The following is a 23,466-nucleotide window of genomic DNA, read 5'->3' on the forward strand; positions in this document are numbered from 1 at the left end:
TGTTTATACTATTTGGTTCTTTTCTTAGCTGTTCACTTGCATTCTTTTTCTAACAGAAGTATAACAAACTTGCTGCAACCTCTTGTTGATGCCTCAGAAGGTTTCTTGTCCTGACTGAATCATTTAATTTCTCGTCACTGAAGTCTGGCAAAAATGCAATACGCAAGTCTTTTGCGCTCATTAGGAATCAGGACATTGAACCTTAAAATAATGCTGTTTAAATACTCTATCAGATTTGTTGCTCCAGATTCATTTGTTCTTTAGAAGAGAAGACTGAGGGGTTATTTAATTGTTGTCTTCAAATACTTAAAGGATAGCTATATAGAGAATGATAAAACTCTTCTCTGTGGCTACAGGGGTCAGGGCAAGGAGTAATAATTTTAAATTGCAGCAAGGGAAATTTAGGCTGGATATTAAGAACTTTCTCACCATGAGAACAGTTAAACAGTGGAGCGTTACCTAGAGAGATGGTGGAATCTCCATCCTTGGAAATATTAAAGAGCAGGTTAGAAAAACACTTGTCTGGAATGGTTAGACAAGGATAGGATGATGTTGGCCTGAGTATGGATTAGACCTCTTGAAGTTCCTTCCTTCCATACTTTTCTGTGCTTCTACTTCTATGAGGTTTTTAAAAACAAATTACAATGGGGGGCGGCAAAATACGGCCCGCAGGCTGGATCCGGCACACCAGGCCATTCTATATGGCCCATGGGGCTCCTCCAGAAAAACAAGTATTACTGGATTGCAGCTGCCCCTCTGAAAGCTGATGGGAGGCAGGCTTTCAGAGGTCATGCACTGACCAGGTGGACTCTGTGCTTCCACCTCCAAGGGGCTCCCTGCACTCCATCTGGGAACCCCAGATGGGGGCACCGAGTGCAATGGCATGCAACTGGACAGCAGGTGAGTAGTGATGGGAACTCCTGCCTGCAGGAGGGAGAGGTGAGGTGGAGTTTGTGGGTAGGTGTGGACCCCCCTGCTGGCAGAGGCTGCTGCAGCAGCAGCAGGTGGTGGGCCCTTGGGGCTCTCCTGGCCTGCTGTAGGCACAACCCCAGTGGCGCATAGCTCCAGCTGAATCCTGGGAGCTGCATGTGGTGGCACAGAGCCCACCTGCCATGGCCTGTCTCTGTGCCAGTACATGGGTCTCCTGGCACTGCAGGCGGAAGCTGTGCACCATAGGGCTAAGCTGGGCCGGCTCTGTACCTCCACGTGGGGCTTCCAGCACTCTAGTGGAGAGCTGCCCATGAAGACATGGAGCCTGCCTGTCCCGATGTTGTGCGACTCCCCACAGCTCCTTGTCCACGTGCCATTGGGTTGGGTGTGCTCTGTGCCTTCAAGTGCAGCTCCCCGCTGGAGTGGTGGAAGCCCCACATGGAGGCATCCAGCCAGATGGCGCATGGCTCCTGGCTGTAGTGCCAGGAGCCTCATGTACTGGCATGGAGCCAGCCCAATCTGGATTGAAGGCCTGTGCTAGCGGACTAGGCCAGGCCGGCTCTGTGCTGTCATGTGCAGCTCCTGGGATTCAGCAAGAGTTGTACGCCACTGGTGAGCTCTGCGTGCCATGGGCCAGAAGCACCCTTAGGGCCCACCACCTGCTGCTGTCGCTGGAGGCAAGTGCTGTGTGCTTGGGGGGCAGGAGGGGCACACACACCCACAAAACCCACCCACATCCACAGAACCCTTCACAACCTCCCCCCCCCCCCGAATCTCTCCCACATACATGCACCCCACCCGCCCCTACATGATATAAAAGAGTAAGACTATTTTGAGCTAGTGTGCAATAATCTCTATATACACTATGTAAACACATGTAAATCAGGACAAAAATATTTTTTAAAATAAATACTGTGTTCATTGTCCAGTGTAACAATAGTATTGCAAGAAGCGTGCTGGGGAGAGCAGAGGGGAGAACAACAGCAATAAAATAGATTCGATTTTTCAGATTAAATTAAATATTTACATTAAATATAATTTTTACTCTTTTTAATATTAAATAATGTTTACTCTTTTGCTCCTTAAAACTTATTTTTAACTTACATCAACCTTAATGAAAGGAAATTTATGAAAGGTCCAGCCCCTAACAACTATGACACTTTTTTTCCTCTGCTATTTTAATACAGCATGCCTTCCAGCAATCTAAATTTACATACTGAAGTGACATGAGTTGCTTAATCATTCTTCTAAATTACATTATAGTGAAAACATGTGGTTCTTCAGTATTTTAGTTATATGTGGATCCTATTGCTCTAATTATAGAAATCCTTTTAGAAATGCAGTCTGTTAAAGCCATGACTTTAGCTTGTAAAAAAACAGTATGAGAAGCACTGTTAAATTGTAGTGAGCTTTCCCTGAAACTTAATTCAGAATAAAAGTCTGATAAGAAATATTTTCACTGGTCATAGGAGTATTACTTTCTCAGGAAAGAAGATTCTTTCAGTAGCTTTTCCTTTAAACTTTGAAGATAACTGTCTTCAGGTGACAGTGTATCGATAACTGTTTAGGATTTAAAATATAAGTAGTGTAAAAGACATTACATTAAAATAGGAAAAATAAAGGACTTGACATATAACTGACAGTAATATAAATGACAGTTAAGCGTTACAGTTATTTGATTGTATTCTTCTCCCTATTCTAAAACAGACCAAGAATTGTATATTAATAATGATGTTATAGTGTTATCTCTAACTCTTTCACAAGCTTCAGACTCCTCATACAACTTGTATTTGTTACTGATGGTTGGCTTTTTTGAGCTGGTCTTAAAACAACAATTAAAATCTAGGGTGGTCTTACTACAGTATTTTTGTATCTGGATTACAAATTATTCATGTTCATGTATCCTTCATTTATCTCTATCACTAACAGGAATTGAATTAAAAGGAGAGTTTATATTCATAATTCTGTCCAAGTCATGTTTATTGGGTTGCAAGAGCTGCAAGCTGCTCCCAAGTTCAAAAATAGGAGCGATTACAACCACCCCTAACTTCAATAGTATCCGGAAGTTCAGTGATTTTGTTAATTGATTATTAGGTTAATTGATTATTATGATTATTTTAGGTGGGTAAAGGTGGAGAGAGTGTAAAACCTTTTGTGGGGGGTGTATTAAAGAGCTTTTCATGTTCCTCTTTAAGGAATCAACTTTGATTCTCTGCAAAGCAAAGAGTTATGTTTTCAAATAGGCTGTGCTATAAGAGACACACACTGTGGATTAACGTCAGCAAGTGATTTTCCTGAATCTTTGAGGTGTGTGGAAGGAGAGAGCCAGGACAAAATAAATTCTTTGAACGTTGCAGTACATTTTCTCCTTGTAATATGAGGATAAATTATATGGCTCTTTGTCACTCTGCCTAGAAAATGTCATTTAAAAATTTGAATTATTTAAAATCAAGCTCATCAAGGAGGGATCAACAGCAAATAGGCAGAGCTCTTTTCTCCCCAGCACCACCTGGGGTGACGAGGAACAATGGTCATAAGCTGATGGAGAATAGGTTTAGGTTGGAGATCAGAAGGCAATATTTTACAGTTAGGGTGGCCAAAGTCTGGAGCCAGCTTCCCAGGGAAGTGGTCCTCGCCCCTACCTTGGGCATATTCAAGAGCAGGTTGGACAATCACCTGTCTGGGGTCTTGCGAACCCAGCATTCATTCCTGCCTGTGGCAGGGGATCAGGCTACATGATCTGTTCAGGTCCCTCCTGACCCTAGCTACTATGAAACTATGAAATTTTAAAGAATTCAAACCTGTTCATGGTAGCCATGTTGAAGGGTTATCATTTTATATTAGGGATATATGACTGTGGCGGTCACTGCTTCCTATCATTAGCAGAGACATCTTTTGAGTTATCCAAGTAGCAAAAAACCTACATCCCCCCCCCCCCCAACCCCCTTAAATCTTGTTATCAGATTTGTTTGGCTGCCTGGCTGGAGAAAAGACTTTTCTTCCATGCTTTTCACTGAAGAGATTTATTTTATCCTGACTCATTCAGATTGCTTAAGGGCTTTTTGATTAAACAGGTATTATACCCCATTTTCCTGGAAAAGGTAAAGTTAATCATAGGTTCTTCTGATATTTGCTTACATTTTACACCTAAGTCAGGGTTGAGATGAAAGCAGACTGCATTATGTAGAATCTCCTCAATTCTGGGCTCATTAAAAACAACAAAACCAACCTCCCCTCTCATTCCCCCCTCTATACACATCCTTTTTCAAAGGAGTGTCTCTTTAAGACTTTGCTATTGTATCAATAGGAATTTGATTAAGGTCTTATACTACAAAAATTATTTTGATTAGTAGAATGAGCTACTTTAGATGTTAATGTGAGAAAAGAGTTAAGTGTGGTGAGGGATAATGAAAACCGTATCTTCTCAGATGGACAAGACAGCATGCACTTAGTTGAAATTCCTTAAGGTTTGTTTTTAAACAGCTTCATATTGGCATGCATGCTTGTAGCACTTGGATTTGAGTGAAGGTACAATTGTTAATGTTGCACTTATGAGGGTTTTTTTTTAAAGGAAAGGGATTTTATAACAAAAGTCTAAGCTCATACTGTGGAGAAACTGGTTATGAAGTAGGCTGCTCTGGATTCTGTTATCAGAGTATATAACTGTTTGGGGAAAATTGTTTACCACAAAAGCTTTTAGTATTTTGTGAAACTTCTGCCTTTATAAAAAAGATAAGGTGTTTGGCCAGAAAGGCAAAGAAGGTACAGGTTGCCCATATTTGAAATGTGTCATTGTGGTCTGACTTGGATATAAAAAGCTTTTACCATGATAAATATAGTCTAGTCAGATACATTCAGGTTTTGTCTTCCACTTAAAATTACAGAAATTAATTATTATGGTTAGAAACAAAGCATTTTTGGTACTAGAGACGTTAGACTCTAACTTAAAATTAGAAATAATCTTATTTAAAAAAAAAACAAGAAAGGGATGGGTAACATTAACATTTTTTATAATTCTTATTAGGAAAACATAAAGAAGTTTCAGAGCAGCATAGTGGTTTAAGGGAAAAAAGTGCTTAGGGTCACGTGGAGAGAAGAGCATGGATGACACTTAAAATATGTTGTTATTGGGTGCTGAAGAAAGGGGTGAAGTTGGGAATGTGAAGGACAGTGCCAGCAATATACCATCATGGCCATTATTGCACTACACTGGGTGCCAGCTTGCTGGGAGGTTTGAGGGGGTCACAGCTGCTGCTCCACAACTAAGGGTCTTGGGTACTATGGTAATGCACATAATATATAATAATCTATTAAGAGGTTTGTTTGTTTATTTTTACTTATGCTGTATTACTCACCATACATAGTTCTATACTTCTCTTTTTACAGAACTTAAAAGTTGCAGTATTGCAGATTTATGAGCTTTGAAATCAATTGATTGAAGTTTTGTTTGAGTATAAACTGAAGCATTTTATTTTTAAAACAAAGTTGGCAGTCAATGTGGGTGGGAGAGATGTATTAATATTAAGCAGGATTGCAAAATCTAACAGAGAAACTGACTTTTAAAGCAGAAGTTGTGACTTTTTAATTGCTTATTCCTGGTTTATGCTAGTTTTCAAACTGTATATATATATTTTGTTAAGCAAAGCACTGCTGTAGTATTACTGTTATATTGACTTAACAGCAAACCATCAAGTTAATTAACAAACCAGAGCAGGAGGTTCTGCTGTGGAGGTACATGAGAGTATAGCTTCATACATTTAAACAGTTGAAAAAAGGGAAGGGGTTTCAGTATTTCAGCTCTGGCAGTACAGTATTTATTTTTAAAGTATAGCTATAGGAACATTAAATAGCTCCCATTTAGCTTTGAACATAATGCTTTTGTTTATATTGCAATTAAGAAACAGATTTAAGCATGCAGAGCCTTCTTCCATATTATTTAGACACAGGAGCAGTCATTTCAGAGATCCTGGTTTTCTCTGATTTAAAAAAAAAAAACCCCGATTTTTGGATTAAAAAAAGTTTACCCAAATTCCACATTTTTCTGAGATTAAAATGAAATGCCACTACTATATATGTATGTGTGTGTATGTATATATATATATAACCCTGGGTACGACAATACCCACGCCTTCACCCGAATAGTGGGATCCTGGGGTACCCAGTAGCCAGTGGCCTTGCCCAGATCCCTGGGTAGCTGCTGCAGGATCCCCAAGCAAGAACCTCCCTTACAATCAAACAGCCTTGCAGACCATTATAAAACTATGTACAGTATTTAATTATTTACAGGGTAATACAGGCTCTTCCCGGACTTTTTCTAACATCTTTCATTCAAATCCTACTGGGGTTACATCACCCTTCCCTCTTCCAAGAGGGCTACCTCCAAAACAGCTTCACTTGCCCTTGGGGTATACGGTGTCCTTACTGAGACAAACTCTGTCTCTTCCCACTCTGTCCCTCTGCAGGGCAGCCCTTCCTATTCCTTCAGGTGGGTCCATTTTTAATGTTGCTACATATATAATTTTAATAAAGGAAAAATGTGGGTTTTGGGTTACTTTTTTTAACCCCAAAATTGGAGATATTTTTAGTAAAGAAAACCAGGATCCCTGGTCATTAGAAAACTACCTGGTGCTTTACGTAGCAATCATTTCCGATTCAGATTTGGTATAGTTTTTCAATTTCACCCATTAAGCTGTATCAGTGTGGTTCATTCATTCTTTTTTTTTGTTTGTTCTTTCTTTCATTTGTTCTTTCTCTTTCTGATTTACTCCTCTCCCATTTCTTTCCTATAATACCCTTTTTGTTTATTGTTTTTAATGATGTTTGCATGCATGTGTTTTTATCAAACTGTCATCTTCTCTTCCCTCTCTCCACACATTATTTTTGCCCTCCATGCTGTTTTCTGATGTTGGTTTCTTTCTTCTCCTGCTTAATTTTCCTCTCTAATTATTATGATTATTGAATGCATAATGATCAAGTAATGCATAATATTCTCTACTCAAAGTTAATTGTGGGGAATGTTGTTTTCTGCTGTCCAACTCCCACTGAGAAGTTAATCCACATTCCTACCTGCTTGAAAGGTGGGAAAGATTTGGGGATTCACATTAGTGTTGACAACAGGTTCTTCTGGAAGCTTCATTTTTCATATTAGTGTCTTAAAAATCTAAAGTTATTTGCCCCATCTCACACAACCTATCTGATTGTTAGGAAAATTGTTTTACCTTTGGAGGCTCCTGGCTGATATGAATGTCTTGTTCTCTTACTGTTCCTGCCTTGCAGTCTTCCTGCTGTTGTGATATACTTGTCTGCCTAACTTTTTAAATTAGGCATAAGGGGTGTTTCACTGCTTTGACCTGCTTTCACTCTTTGTGAATGAGTAATTCAATGCTGTCTGTGCTGTTGATCATTGCCAGACAAACGTATTCTAAAGCTGCAAATTTTGATGTAGAATTCACTCATGGTGGAGAATTGTGGACCAGAACTGTTTTCATTTAAAAGTATTGTTTTTAGTCTTTGTGATTGTAAAAATAATTTGGAAAACTGTGTGTAAAACATCTTAGGGATGCTCACCAGGGTTTGAAAATAAATTGAAATAATTATTATTAAGCATCTATCATCTAAGTTATGGGAGGTCCTGAGGACTTCTGTTTGTTGTTGCCACGATATCTAATTTTTCCAAGATTCTGTGGAGTTTGGTGGTTTTGCAGTGAGATTTGACTTTTTACTTCATTCAAACAACTAATATTTATTTTTGTCTCTTGTTTTGCTGGGAACTGTCTTACTTTGCCCATCTTTTCCCATAAGGTTCAGTTGGATTACAGTGCATACATTTTGCAGCTAGAGCTAAGATTCAGTTTGTGGAAGAGAACAGAGTCTTCAAGTGTAAGTTGGCAAGTTGGATAATTATCTCAACCAGTAAATGGAGGGAGGTCAGCTGGAGTAGATAATGTACGAATATTTTTAATATTTTTGTAAAAGTCCCACTGAAACTAATTTAAATAAAGAGATATTGCCAACTATGAGAGACAGTTGTTTGTGCATTTGGTGTGTGTAGGAACGCAAGGGACTACTACACATTCAGATTAAAGCTTCACAGAAACCAGCTGTGGGGTTGCATATTTTCAAGCGCTAACTTTATAGCTGGCTGGCTCTTTTTATAGCTGGATAGTATTTTTATGTGATAGCTACTTTACATATGTGGCTGGTCTTACTTTGCATGTTTGGCTGGTATAAATTTATCGCATAATTAACCAGTTAACTGCGGAATGTATTTAATGTGTAGCAGGTGTCGAAGTTAGTTTCATGCCAGCCGGATAAGTTAATGTAATGAAATGTAGTTTCTTGCTGATGACTTTGATTATTGAAGTTTGAGAGTCTGAGCATGTCATAGATTGAAACTGACTGATTCCTGACTGTTTCAGTTTTATGCTTCTGGTTCTGTCTTATGCCCCTATAACTGTAGGCCTAGAATGCAGCAGTGAAAACCTGAAAGCAAGTACTGATTTGGTGTTTTGTTTTGTTTTGTTTTGTTTTGTTTTGTTTTGTTTTGTTTTGTTTTGGGGGGGGTTGAGGAATTGGTAGAAGCCTGCAAGAGAAACATATCATCTAAAGCCAAATAGGACAGGGAGTACAAAACAGAGAATGTTGTTCTTGCTTTCTGTGTTTATTCTTAACTGGACTTTGTGAATGTAAGATAGCTTCCTGGTTTCATACTGTCACTGGCATGATTCCCTAACTAAATCCGATACAGTATTTATGGTCATCCTTTCTGAACACAAAATATGGAAGGTTCAGTTCTGTTATCTGGCTCGGTATATGAGGACCATCTAAGGTACTCTGTTTCTATCCCTAAAATAACTCCACTCTAGTAGGCCATGCATTAGAGCTAGTTAGGGTAGTATTTGGACAAAAGTATTGCATACCAAAAGATGGTATAAATTGCTTGACAGCCTGTGTTTCTTGGACAAATTCCACTTGGCCTGAGGACAAAGTGAGATCTAACTTCCTTAGGCCTTAAAACCAGAACTTAGCTAGTGATAAATTTAAAATATTATTGTTACCAAATAATTTTTTATTGTGGTTGTATTTCTTCTTGGGAGTTAGCCTACAAAACAAATTGAATGTTCACTTTGTAGTTTTTTACCAGATGGTGTGATGTTCTGTTAGAAACAAAAATCAGGATTCTTGGAAAGTACTGTGATGGTTTTAAACCTTCTTCAAGGAACACCTGCTGAAACTTAGCAATAAGTGAACATATTTTGAGAGTATCTCTTTTGCGGTGTTAGGTCAGTTCACATACAGGAAGTATCACATTGTTTTAAGTATTGGCAAGGTTTAGAAATGCTCTTTCCTTTAAAGTATTGAAATACATGTTTTATATTTCATGTGATTTGGAAAAAATATAGCTGTTGGCAGACTCTACAATGAAATACTTAATGCAACTGTGTATATAAGAAAATGCTTAAAGGACCTGTAGTTGCCTAATATATAATATGGTATGCAGTCCAAATTTAAAATATAATTCAAAAGAATAATCTTCTGTTTAAAAATACAAATATGCAGCTCTTTAGAAATCAAAGATTAATGATGAATAAAATGCCACCTTTTCCAGTGTTTTTAGTAGCAGTAATCCTGGTATAAATGTGCATTAGAAACTCATAATGATGCTCCCCAGATGCTTTTTTGCTAGTTAAAAAGAAACTGTTAACTCAAAAAATATTTTGTAATAAAACCAAAATGTAAAATAAAACAGACAAAAGTAGCGTAGATGAAAATAAATTGTATAAAAGGGGGTTAAAAGGGAGCAAAAGCAGTTAACTTGAAAAATGTAGAACTGAAAATTAAGATGCATAATTTGGCTCAATTTCCGCTGGGTAACCATCTTAAAGCACTCTCTGTCCTTATTGAAGTAATAAAACAAAATGCTGTCTGCTTCACTAATGATCCTTGACTTGCATAAATGTTTGCTTTTGGTTGAAGATGGAATAATTCTTAAGAGGGAGAGAAAATAGTTTGGTTTTTAGGGTGCATAAACCTAAAGCCCCACAGGCTTAAGGTCTATAGGGTCCAAGGTCTACATGTTCATCAATGAGTTTTTGGTCCTGCACATTAAATTTAGTACCTCTAATGGGGGGTACTAAATAAAAACGCATTAGGCTGCCCTAATGTACAGTAGTGGAGGCACATGCTTTTTTGGTGGCACTTAATGCCCAGTAGCCTATTTGTACAGCACATTAATGTATTAGCATGGTTTTTGATGTGACACTTTAATGCACAATAAAATAGGCTACTGTACGTTAAACTGCACTTGTAGACCTTAAGCCTCGAAGGTTGCTTACAGTTGGAAAAAAAAAAAATCCAAAGCGGTGCTTTACTTTAAACTTATCATGTGCCACACCTCCTTCTCCCCCACTTCTGTCCTCCCCCTTTCCCTCTCTCCCATTGTGGATGTATGTAGTATCAGACTGAGTCATTTTAGACTAGACCAGTAATCGAACATCTGTTCCCAACACAAGATCCCTTCCCAACACAAGTTAGGCTGCAGTCTCCCAGCATCGCAGGATGCATTGCGGCTCCCCACTAATCCCTCCCGCCCCAACAGTGTGGTCTTGCCTCTGCTCCAGCTGAGCTGTGTGGCCCTGCCCCAAGCTGTCACAGAGCTGAGGCAGCAAAGCCTCTGTTTTCCACCCCAGCCAGAGGTGACACAGAGGGTGGGTGCAGGGGGGTGGGGAGGAAATGGTCCCCGGCCCCTGTTACCAGATTTGCCCATCACTTTGGGGTGTGCTTATTTATTAGGGATACGTTTCTAGGGTCTTTGTAATTCTGTCAATGTGCTGCTTGTGTTACTTGTGTTTCTATACGGAGCTGTATATCTCCCTTCTGCAAGTTCTCACTGCCAATGGAGCTATCTTGCAGGACCCAGTTTCAATGGGGCTGGGTTCCTGCAGTCACTAAATCTGCCATACACACACAGATACACACAGATTAATGTGACACACCTGACCTGGCCAGGTTGATCAGCATGGACAGGCTGACACCTTCATATGCCAAGAATCAGTTCATCAGAGCAACAATAAATTGCAGTCAGACACAAGCACACAGGTAAGCAGAATACTTCTGAATCCGGCTGGGTGTCCAGCTGACACCCTCAGGGGCCAGCATTCAGTTCATTAGGGCATGTCTGAGCCAAACTGGGTCAATCAGCCTGTACAAGCTGATCCCCTTATGTGTTTCAAACTCAGCACGTCCCAATCTTTAGCCTCTTGATGAGCAGACCCCACAGTATTTTTGAGCTTCACAGGGATCTTTAGCTTAGGTAAAAGAAGCATTGCTGCAGAGCAAGTGGGGAAGGAGAAGTAGAAAATGAAAAATACACCCAGTTACTACTAGTTTGACTATAAAAGTTATTTATTGCTAATTATATGAAATATATAATGGCACTAGTAGTAATAGACATGCAAAGGAAAACAAACACAAACAATTACAATACTACCCTGGTTTCACTGAGTATTTGGGGAAACTTAGCTCAAGCTTAATTAATACAATTCAGTTTCAGAAATCTATGCCTAGAGAGAAAAAAAAAGAAAAGAGAGAGAGAGCGAGAGCTGGGATCTCACCAGTCCAAAGCACTTGAGTTCCAATGCTGGCAGGTAAAGTTCTTAGCACAGTCCTTGAAGGTAGATGATCTGTTTCTTCTAGCTTCTTAGGAACAACAGTGGATTGTGTCAGAGTGACTTCTCCATTTGAAGCACACTTTGCTGCTTTTTTTTACAGATTTTTATACCCTCAGTTCAGCTTCTTCAAAGCATTTTTTTATAGTGTAAATAATTGTCTTTTCTATTGACAAGGGGTTATCTGGTTTGGAACATCTCAAGAAACTGATTAACAACCAGGAAAAACATAAGTTGTTAAGGAGTAACCAGACACTTAGGAGCCAGCTTGAAATTCTTATGGATAGCAGATATACTGGATGAGATACCTCATTGTTTCTTCAGAAACCATACATGGCTTGCAGCGTCAGCGTTTTGGATTTTTACCTGTTGTGAACAAGCCTCAGCTTAGCATGATTTTTCATAACTTTTGTGGGGAGGACTTCCACCAGTCATCCTGGGAAAAGTATGACAACACTTGTGGTCAGGGCTCCAATGGGCTGGACACTGTGATGCTGAGGCAAAGAGACAGAGCCAGAGCGGGTATGCCCAAATGTTGCTCATACCCCCTCTGACTCAGTCTCTTTGCCTCAGCATTCCCTAAGCCGGCAACTGAGTTTTAGTCAATCAAGTTTAAGTGGGACTCCCATAGTGGGCCCGGGGAATGTACTGCCTGAGATGCCTATTAAACTTTTACTTCTGCTTGGGGGGGGAGTCCTTTGTAAATCCAAATTAGAATTGGTCTGATAAATGCTGAGCTGGGTGTGTGTAAATGTGGGTTGATTAGCATTTGGAGCACAGATTCCCCATCATGCAGTGCTTCCCTGCTTCTCTGGTCCCAGAATTCACTGCGGTCTTTGCTTTGGGCGTTCTGTTCTCCATCTTCCATGTAAATGAATTGTCATCTGGTTCCATCGTGCATGCAAATGAGACCTAGGGCAGTTGTTTCACTCTTGTCACCCTTATCTGGAGGGCTTTAGGTGCGTCTCCTACTGCATTTTCATTGTCTTGTGTAATCAGTTCTTGTTCAGGTAGAGGAGAGGAGGGGGGTGGAAATCTTTGTGAGTCAGACAGGCCATGTCCTGTGTCAGAGTTCCCCAAGAACACAGGGCTGAGAGGTAACACCCCCACCAGCCAGGGTCCACACAGTGGGGAAGGGGGAAGCCCCCAAGGCAGAGGCTTCCTCCTTGCAGAGTTCAGCTCTGCCAGGCAGTGAACATCCCAGACCCACCCCCTCACCAGTCCCCCATCTCTCAGCTTCTGGGGGTGGGGCAGGGGAACAGACCCCCCCATTATCTTCCCCTCAGCCCGGCATGCACAGCAGTTGGGGGTTAGGAGGAGTCCCTCATGGCAGAGAGGCAGGGGTCTGGAGAGGGGGTGGGGCTGGGGCGTTTGCTGTCTGACAGAGCTGGGCAGCCTGGTGGAAAAGCCCCTGCCTTCAGGCCTTGATCAGTGCAGACATCTGCCTGCCTTGGCTAACAAAAGAGTGAATGAGAATTCTGTTTGTTAACAGTCTAATCTACGCAGTTTAGAGAAACCTGTGTAGATTGGATCGATTCCGATTGAGGTACTGTGCTTAGTCACAAAGGCTCTAATGCCTCCTGATTATAATCTTAATTATATTAAATTGTATTTCACTTATTCGCAGCAAGAATAGATTCCCACCCATGGGATAAACTAGGATTACCTAGAATTCCTAATTGCTAGACTAGATTTGAGTTGTTGAATAGACATAGAATCATAGACAATTTGGGTTGGAAGGGACCTCAGAGGGTCATCTAGTTCAGCCCCATGCTTAAAGCAGGATTACCCCAGACTAGACCACCTCAAACAATTTTTCATCTGACCTTCTTTTAAAGACTTCCAAAAATGGATCTTCTATAACCTCTCTGAATAGCCTCTTCCAATGCTTAGCCACTCTCATAGTGAGAAAGTTCTTCTAAATATCCAACCTAAATTTCCCTTGCTGCAGTTTAAGAACATTTTTCTGCAGCCACAGAGAAGTCTATCTCTATAGTAGTTGTATAGTATAGTTGTAACTACCCGTTTAAGTATATAGGCTGTAGTCAAATCCCACCTCAGTCATTCTTTTTCCAAACTGAATGATCCCAGTTCTTTCAGTTTTTCCTTGTATTTCATGTGTCTCAAAACTCGAATCAGATTTGTTGCTCTCTGTTGGATTCTTTCCAACTTGTTCACATCTTTCTTGAAGTGGAGTGACCTAAACTGGACACAGTATACCAGGTGAGGTTTCACCAGTGCCAAATGAACAGAAGAGTCACTTCCCTTGACTTGCAAGCCAATGCTTGAAGCCTAGTATGCTTTTTTAATTTTTTAATTTATTTTTTTGCAACAAGAGCACACAGTTCATATTCAGTTACTCATATTCAGTTTATGGTTGTCTGTTACTCCCAGGTTCTGCAGCCTAACCAGTACTGCAGCCTATCTCATCTGTATTTGTACATTTGATTTGTTCCAGCCCACATGCAGGACTTTTCACTGGTGCTTATTGAGTTTCATGTGATTAATTTTGGACCAGTTCTTCAGTTTACAAGGTCTGCAACTTTACCATGCTTGGTGCCATATACAAATTTGCTAAATGTGCACTCAATCCTATCCTTCAAATCATTAATGAAGATATTAACTAATACCAGACCCAAGACAGAACCTTGAGGAGCCCCACTCAGTGCCATCTACAACATCAAGCCATTGGTAACTACTCATGGAGTGTGATGATTCGACCAGTTTTGTATCTGCCTTACAGTACTGTCATCTAGACTCTATTCTTTAATCCACTAATGATAATGTCATCAGAGACCAAGCCAAAAGCCTTATTAAATTCAAGGTATATCATATCCACTGCTCTCCACCCCACCAACAGAGAGCCTTGTCATACAAGGAAATCAGGTTGGTCAGGCATGACTTGCTCTTGATGAATCAGTGTTAACTGTTGCAAATCAGCCTTTCAGTTTCCTTGATAACCTGCTCCATGATTTTTCTAGGTATCATGGACAGACTGTCTGGTCTGTAACTGCCTGGATCCTCCTTGTTCTCCTTCTTCCCTTTTCAATAAATAATAATTTTGTAGTGGTGGGGCATGAGTGATCACTGATAAAATAGGTCTTTTTTAATTCTATGATTCATTACTGAGTAAGATGCAGAGTGAGTTTCTAATGTGTTGCTCTTTACAACTAGCCTTAAACTGATTTACAGTATTTCAGACTTCTTAGAACTCAGAGGAAATTACTGATGGTGGTGGGAAAAAATTGGGGAACTTTGTTTGACATGGGCAAGATATGGGAAAAGGGTAGAAGAGCCTGATTTTTTTGATTTGTGTGGAGCTGTAGGTTTTTGCAATTTTTTTGTATTGCATAACTGTTTTAAGCAACCTATAATTTATCTTTAAAAAAAAATCCTTCTTTCAGTTTTTCCATATACTTTTAGTACATTTGTGTGTTTGAGTATTTATGTAAACAGTAATATAGTGCTTCATTGGTATTTTCTTGAGCATGCCAGAGTTGGAGCTTTTAGCCTCATTTCTAGGTCTAGAAAATGTGGCGGAGCAGAAACAGGTCAGTGGGCCATGGTTTTAGGTTGTGTTCTCAAAACCTACACGCAGTATTGGTTATAGGTAAGATGTACTTTTACATAAGCAGAAGCAGTATAGACATACCCCTATATAAGACCATTGGTGCATTTATTTAGGTGCTGGAATATGCTAGCAGATAAAAGAAATGGTAGAAGTTGTAAATTGATATTGCCTTTCCTAGTGCCATTGGGCACTACTAATATGTTTGGCCTTGGAAACAAGTCACCTGCAATCTAGTCTGAGTTCTTGTCTTGGAATACTTGCATCTTTATTATGACTCAGCTTTTTGCTTCAGTGGTACTTATAATTTAGTTGCTCTGGGAAAATCTTCCATATATTTACTTTGTTTTCTTGCTCTTCCTTTTCTAAATTTCTAGCCAACAAGAACACTAGTCATGACAAGCATGTCTTCTGAGTAAGTATTAGATACTTTGCTGACTTTCTATTCAGTATAAAATTTGAACTTCAATATGAATAGTCTTTTCTTGCACAAACTGCACTGAATTTAATATATAGTCCATATTTGAAAAATTTCATTCTCATGCTAGATTGTATATACATAAAAGATCTGTAAATCGAATTTAGGGTAATAATACTAAGATGAAAAAGTTGAGAATTTTTCTGAGTGAATGTATACAGCAAATGGGTGGAATTTTAGCCTGAAAGAGCCTTTTTTCCACATAAATTTGAATTGCTTTTGTAAAGAATGTCATAATGAACTGAAACATTGGATTGGATGTTTTCTTTAACATAAATAGCTTTTAAGGAAATATTAATTTTAGGCTTTTTAGACACTCCGTAAAACATTAAAAGCAGCTCCCCCTGCATACTTGTGGAAGAATTAATATTTTTCTGGCATGCTCTTATCTTTCTTTTTAAACTCTTACAAAATAACATCCAACAAAAACAATTCCATATTTTATATTATGGTTGGTTACATTTTTTTTTCAATCTTTTTCAAAAACTCCAGTTATTGGCGCCACCCACAAATCTGTTTCGGGTTTGAAAACATTAATCAAATCATGATAGTTACGTGAAGATGAGTACTAAAATGGCACTCAATTACTGGCTATCTTTAAAAGGTTTGTACATGTTTCTGTCAATATTTTTCTCATAAGCCTAAGTTAATATTTCAAGAAAATGGAAACAAAGTACATTTTCATTTTTATCTTGTTCTTGTGTAATAAAACGTGACACTGATGGTACTGTCCATCTATGAACCTCAGTACAATTCATAAACCACTCAGTAATACATCATTATAAGACATGTAAATATGATCAGCGTGTTACAGATGAGAACAGTGAGTTTCAGGCAAGCCTTCATATTCAAAAGGACACAGAAAAAGTCTTGGCAAAGTTGGAAGAGAATCCATATCTCTGGACCCAATCATAAGGCTGTCCTACCCATGCAAGCAAGTACAAATGTATCTGTATTGTTTCCATACATTCCTGATGTAAAATCTGCTTTACTATTATTGCACATATTTACTATAAAAATATTTTGTGATAACCAACTTTATTCTTCAGAATTCCTTTTATGACCTGTGCTTTAGTCTTTCTGCAGTTATGATGCATGATAAGGTTGTGGCCACCAGTCTATGGGTGGGGGAAAGTCCTAGGAGAGCAAAAAAGAATCCAAAATACAAAACCAGCTGTCAACAACCTGTTTTTCAGTCCAAAGAGGATACAAAGACCAAAAAAGGTCACTAGAATTTAACTGTATGAAGTGGTGAAGTTGGTGGTGTTGTGGCATCATTTTTTGGTCATAAAGAGTATATCCTCACCTATTGGTCTACAGCAGTACCTGTGTGTGTGTTTCACTGAAATGCAAATCAGTATCCTCAGTTTTGCAGTATACTGAGATATAAGCTAGTCAAATTCTGTGATCTGTGAAACACTATAAACAATCTAAGAGCTATTTCAGTTTTTCATATTGTAGAATTTTTCCTCTCCTAAAGAATCTTGTGAGTATATCAAAAAGAGCCAAGACTAACTCTAGTCATAGTGTGAAATACACATCCCCTGAGCTTGTAGTCCAGCAGGGTCAGCATCCTCTATGGATTGTAAAGTTACCATGACCTTTGTTAATGTGCTCTGTCAAGCTGAAATCCTTTTTATGGTTAAAAGGAGACTGAAGATTTTCCAGTTACATCTCATGACAAATAACGAAGGCCAGGATTCACACAAATGTGTATAAAGTTAGGCTCCTAAGTGTCCTGATTTTTTTTTTTCCAGAAGTGTTTCTTCACTTACATCACCTTTTGATTTCAGTGGCAAGTCAGTTTGTTAAGCTGTTTATTTTCTTTGTTCCATAGTTCCTTTAAATCTCAGTTAAAAAAAAAAAAAAAAAAGCTGCTGCTTTTGCTGTGGAGATTACTTTTTGGGTTTGTTAAAGTTGTTCTGTGTTCTGTTTGTTTTAGCTAGCTTATTTTGAGAGCTTTTTTAAAGTTACTTTCTGCAGAGAAAAAAATGGCTTAAATGAAAGTGCCCCAGGGCTTAAGGAGATGTCCAGAGTGTGCTTGTGCTGATTGAGTAATGGGCCCCGTCTGCTTTGTCTCGGAAGAGCAACATTATGTAGGATGTGGCTTCACTCAGGATTTTTTCTAAATTACTTGATCTCCAGTAGAATACCATAGGTATTTTATCCTTCTTCACAAGATTGCTAGTTGTCAGATTTGTGATCAGTGTAGGCAATTGAACTGGGCTTTGGGGCTATAAGGTGCCAATCTACCCTATCTACTGCCTAAATTATTAGGTGACATAAGGAAAGGAAACAAAAGTGAAAGAAAATAGGACGAAGGTAGGGGACAAAAAGGCAAGAGGAGTCTGGTGAGCATGAAGCCAAGGTAAAGGCTGTGAGGGAAGATGAAGAAGAGGTTTAGAACAAACAGCCAGTCAGCAGAGGGCAGAATTAAAATGTATGCAGATTTTTTGCACATGCTACTGCTGGTGTAATAAAAATGTTCATGTGGAGTGATGCTGATTTTTTTTTTTTTTCTTTTGGCAGGAAACAGAATACTGTAATTCAGGTGGTGAATAAATTAGGAGGCTTTTCATTTTCAAATGATGTTTGTGAAACAACTAGTCATGTAGTTGCAGGAAGTCCTCGTCGTACATTGAATGTAATGCTGGGAATTGCTCATGGCTGTTGGATTGTGTGTTATGAATGGGTAAGCAAGTATATCATGTTTCTTTTATATAGCTCAAGTTTCAGGCATTAACAGTGCACACTACAGCATAAAGATACCTGAGCTAACTTTCAAGATGTTGAGTGGCCTGTGCATTACTCTATGCTACCATGGCTAGACTGCTTTCAATGCCCAGGATAGCTCTGGTATCTCTGCACTGCAACATGTCTCAAAAGTTGTTTTCTTTTACAAATGAAAGCCACCACTAAGATGTCTAACAACGCACAATTTGATAAGTAGTATTTCTAGATAGGTTAATGGTTAGCACAAACCAGATTTGTTCAGTCCTAGTTAGAACATATCATTCCTATTCAGAATATTTCCACAAATATTTTTCAGTAATTCTATTTAAAATTTATGTTCTGAACTATGTAGTTGTGCATTTTTACAAACATGGAATACAGTGATTATTATAACACTCCATTGGAGTACTTATTATTGAAGTATCGTTTGGAGAAAGATAAGTGTAAAAGTTTAAGACTGAGTACCTGTGCAGACAGTTGGTCTTCCGAGACAGGTTCTCCTGGGTTCCAGTTCTCTCAGGTTGCTCCCAAGTGAGGCCATTTTTGCGCTGGAAGAAAAATTATAAATGTCTGTACACATGTGGTTTCTCCTGGGAGAGCAGCATCTCAAAGTTTATATGTAGCCTGAGGTACAACGAGGGTGAGAACAAAGTTTGAAAACATGCTTCATGAGCCTTGCATGCAAATAGTTACACAGCTTGAACTGTGAAGATGTGTAGCATGTTTTCTTTTACTATGATTTCCCTATAATTTTCTTGTTTTCTTTATTAGTATTACTTTAAAATGTAAACAACACAAATAGTTTTATTTCCTTTTTTCAGTCCAAAATACAGTAGATAATACCTGATTTGTCAGCAAAATTGTATAACCGGTTGCAAAGATATATAGGAACCTAAAGAAGTGGGTGCCTCTGAAAACCCCACTAGGTGCATACCTAATATCCACTGAAATCAAGTTCACCATTTCCATAGGCACATGAATTTAGATTTGAAAAATGTGACTCGCCACTTTTTGAAAATACTTTTATATGATTTACTAAAAGGCAACTATGTATTCATAGGCAGTAGGCATTCAACATGAAAATTGTGTATTTCTATCTGAAAATTGTTTTAGGGATCCATAGAGATTATTATAATGGCGATGTAAGGGAAAATATTTTCCTTTATCTCTTAATTTAGTTCATTTTAACAGCATATATGAGGTATCGGTTTCAGTGCTGAACGTCGCTTGCACTTCTTGTTTTATGCATTGTGTGTGATCTCTTTCTTTCATGTACTATCCTGTGGAGAGTCTTCATATGTGCTCTTTGCTAGACCAGAACTGACCAGGAACAATGCCAAAGTATCTTCTGTTTAGGAATAATTCACACAGGACTGTATTAAACTCAGTGCTTTCACAGACTGAGCCAATTTTATCCCTGGTATAATGCCAGTGAAGTGAATGGAAATGATTCAAGGATTAATTTGTTCCTTTAAGTATTATTGGAACAAGTCTTGAATTTGTCTTCACTAAGTTTTTTTCAGTGTGTTGAAGTATGAGCAAGATTCTCACTGAAGTTAGCAGATGATATACATGAATGGAATCTAGGGAACAACCTCAGGGTTTAGCTTATTCTAAATCACGATGTTTAATGTTTTATTTGTGAATATTTTAATCTCCATAATGGTCTCTGAACTGTTCACTTACTATTTTGGAGTGTGTAGAATTTGATTTGTAAATGTCTGCTCGTAGTGGTGGTCATAAGGTGATTCCAGTAAAATGGGTCCATAAGCATATGGTTTCTAACAGACGTGAATGTATTAACTGTTACTAATACTGCAAGATCTTTTATTTCAAAAGTCTGGTTAAGGGACCTCTAAAATCTGTAGGGATCTACCCAAGTCACGGTGAGCGAGAGGGATTTTCACAGGCTCCTCGCAGCGTGCAGAGCTGATTTCATGGCCTTTTCATGGCAAGCCCGCCCCTTGCTGTTGATTGCCTGAGGGGCCCCAATGGCCCTGCCCTTGCTGCTGATTGGCCAAGAGGGCCATCCATCATGTAGATCTGCACCTCACTGCTGATTGGCCCAGAGGGCTGTCCATTATGAAGACCTGCCCCTTGCCACTGATTGGCAGAAAGGGGCAGGGCCATGTGATGGGTAGCTCTCTCAGTCAATCAGTGGCCAGAGGAGGGGGGACGAGAGTGGCTGCTATCTTTGCAGCTCCCCTTTGTGCCTGCAGTTCCCCCTCTCACCTGTGACAGGCTGCGATGCTGGGCTACAGCAGCCATGAGGACCGCTGGGGAGCCAGCATTTTATTTTTACTACGTTGGGGGTTTTTTTGATTTCACAGACAATGCCTGATTTCATGGCTTTTGCTAAATCCATGACATCGTGAATGAAGTAGGTCCTTACTATTTTGATAAGAATATTCTTGTGTTGCTTTTAGTTTTGTCATCGGCATCATTTTGCCTTCCTTTAACCCAAATTATTTATCACTCCAAACTCTTATCAGAGAGGAGGCAGCTGAAACCATGTGCATTTGTGTGCAAGTCCATTTGTTTGCTGTGACTACAATGAACGGTTCCAAAAATTCATCATGAGAAATTCAGTCAGAGTCTGTCTTTGCCATTATTGCTAATACAGTGAATCCATAATATGCTTTCCTTTAAATAATCTTAAAATAACCACTCTGTGGCAAAACATTTCAAATTGGAAATTTAAATGAATGAGTTGGTCATTCTGCTGTGGTAGGTAAAATAAGAGGATTTCATCCTTTTACTGGTGATTTTTCTTTTAGAAGATTCTCATGACATTTTTGAGACGCTTGTTTGCCACAAGCTTTTGACAACTGGCAATTGACAAAAGGCATTAAAAATTAGGCAGTGAAGTCAAACACAGAAAATTGATTTTTTTGTTTAACTTATCTTAATTTTACTCCCTTGTACCTATGTGATGGGTAGCTCTCTACCCATCTATGATCTAGTTTTTAATTACATGATCACAGGTTGTGTGTTTTCCTACAGGATTCCCTGATTTTTTTTGCTATCCTGGCTGGTCATGTAAGAAGGGGAAAACAAAAAGTTTGCATAAGCAACTATAAAATATTTTTTAAAAATACTTCACTTTGCAATTTAAATACCACTTTTTAATGCAGGTTTTATGTATATAGTAGGGAAAATAGTGTGTGTGTGTTAGCAGACATAACTTTTCCACATTGTTCTACAAAATGTTTCAGCCAGTTTTCGGGGACTAAAAATAAAATCTAAACCAGCAGAGCTCAACCTTTCGGCTTTACAGGCTGGATGAGTGACACAGGACCAGTCCATGGGCTGGATCCTGTACACTGGCCTTGTCTCACCATGTACTGGTGATCTAGTATGTTTGGCCATGTTGTCTGACCTGTGGGGTTCCCCATGGGTCTGCAAATTTGGCAGCGGGAGAATGGCAGTTAATGCAGGCACTGTTACCTTGCTACCAAATTTCCAGACCCACAGGGATTCCCATGGGTTGAATAACACGGCTCCATAGGCCAGAGGTTGAGCACCATTGAACTAGACCATAATGTTCAGTCACTGCTCACCAGTAAAAGTGCCAGTAGGAACAATGTTTTGGGGTTGTTATTTTTCCTGTAATAGGAATGCTTTTTCCAGTAGGAACTAAAACAAACTTACTTCACACAGAGTAATATTTACTTTGTTTTCAAAATTCAGCTGTAGTAAGTTTGCATACTTTGCATTATAGCACTTCTTAGGTGTGTTGGAAGATCTCATTATTTCCTCATAAATCAGCCTGAACATAAGACATGTCATTAATCAGCCTAGCCACTTGGGCTTTTGTGCATTACTGCTTAATGATGTTATAATAGAACTTGACAGCAATGAAGCAAGTGTGTAAACTAATGGATGCTTAAGTTATGATTTTTGTTTTGGGGATAATTTCTGTAACACAAAAATCTCAAAGCAAAATCATATGCTAAATCTCTCTTTCACTAGGCTTGGAAGATTTCAGATATAGCTATAGGAATATAAAGTCATTAATAGCTGGAGGGTTTTGCTGTAATTGTAGACAAAAGACAATCTTAGGTGAGATGTCATACTTGTGAGAGGTGTTACTTTTCTAATAGACTTGAAAATGTGATTAATGTTTAAAAAGATTTTTCTTTATATTCTTTATATACGCTTTATATTTTGTAATGTTACAGCTTTTTTCAGTTGTTATATATACTGTATTTACTTGAATACAGGACAAAGTTTTCCTCCCAATTGGAATGGGGAAAAACATCCCTCGTCTTATAATCGCATGCAAGGAAATTTCACTAAATATTGTTATTAAGCTGCTGTCAAAAGCAGCTTGTGTTGAGCAGTGGAAACCAACTATGAAGTTGATTAAATGCAGCCAACACTGAGCAAGATTATAAAACACATGGTCCAAATTGGGCAAACATGCTGATAGGAACCTTTTTTATTATTATTACAAATTTTATTAAAAACACTCTTATCACTCTACACTTACAAAGCTTCACATATTGAGCATCCTTGTTTTATCTAAACTTCATATCACAAAACAACTACATATCAAAAACATAACTACATATATTTAACCCTTAAACAACATACATTAACTTCCCACAAAAACCCTTACAGAACTCTTTCTTCATACAGAATCACAGGGATATCAATTAATCTCTCAAAAAAAACCCCAAAACTATTCAGTGGAGAGTTTCAGTTACTACCTGAAACTCTCCATCTTGCCCATCAGTCCTGTCTGTTGGTTTGGTGAAACTGGTGTGTCCATTCCTTTTTCCTCCACTTTTTCTCCACCTTCTTTTCTCTGATCCCTTCCTTGTCCTGATATTTCAGTTCATGCAGTCCCAGCTTCAGGCACTCTTTCAGAGAAAGTCAGTCTCTTAAAAGCCCAGAGGTTTCTTACTTTCCATATGCTGGTTTTAAAACTTGCCCTTAATATTGTTTCCTCAGACCCTTTTGGTATGAACCCTTACAATACCATCTCTTATGTTAGGGACTGGCTTAGTTTTGTGACACTGGAAAAAAAAAAAAAAGACATACCCTTTCCCACACAACCTTTGCATATGTACACTCCCAAAAAGCAT

At 38.8% G+C, this 23,466-nt stretch overlaps 1 protein-coding gene across 10 annotated transcripts in view; it reads left to right on the top strand.

Moving 5' to 3' along the window:
* MCPH1 (microcephalin 1) overlaps nucleotides 1-23,466 on the top strand; it is a 228,582-nt gene that overhangs the window by 35,429 nt on the left and 169,687 nt on the right. For 6 of the 10 annotated variants that reach the window (XR_002090579.2, XM_019488425.2, XM_019488430.2 and 3 more), the window contains 2 exons: nucleotides 15,543-15,580; nucleotides 18,173-18,335. The exons of 1 other annotated variant lie outside the window; for it this stretch is intronic. Coding sequence is in view for 8 of the 9 variants with exons in the window: in XM_019488425.2 (XP_019343970.2) it covers nucleotides 15,543-15,580; nucleotides 18,173-18,335 (201 nt within the window). In the remaining variant the exon portion in view is untranslated. Of the gene's footprint in view, nucleotides 1-15,542; nucleotides 15,581-16,135; nucleotides 18,336-23,466 lie in introns of those variants that run through there. 3 more of the 10 variants (XM_019488432.2, XM_019488428.2, XM_059730218.1) reach the window with 3 other exon arrangements.

The sequence above is a fragment of the Alligator mississippiensis genome, chromosome 1, assembly GCF_030867095.1.
Source record: "Alligator mississippiensis isolate rAllMis1 chromosome 1, rAllMis1, whole genome shotgun sequence".
Lineage (NCBI taxonomy): Eukaryota > Metazoa > Chordata > Crocodylia > Alligatoridae > Alligator > Alligator mississippiensis.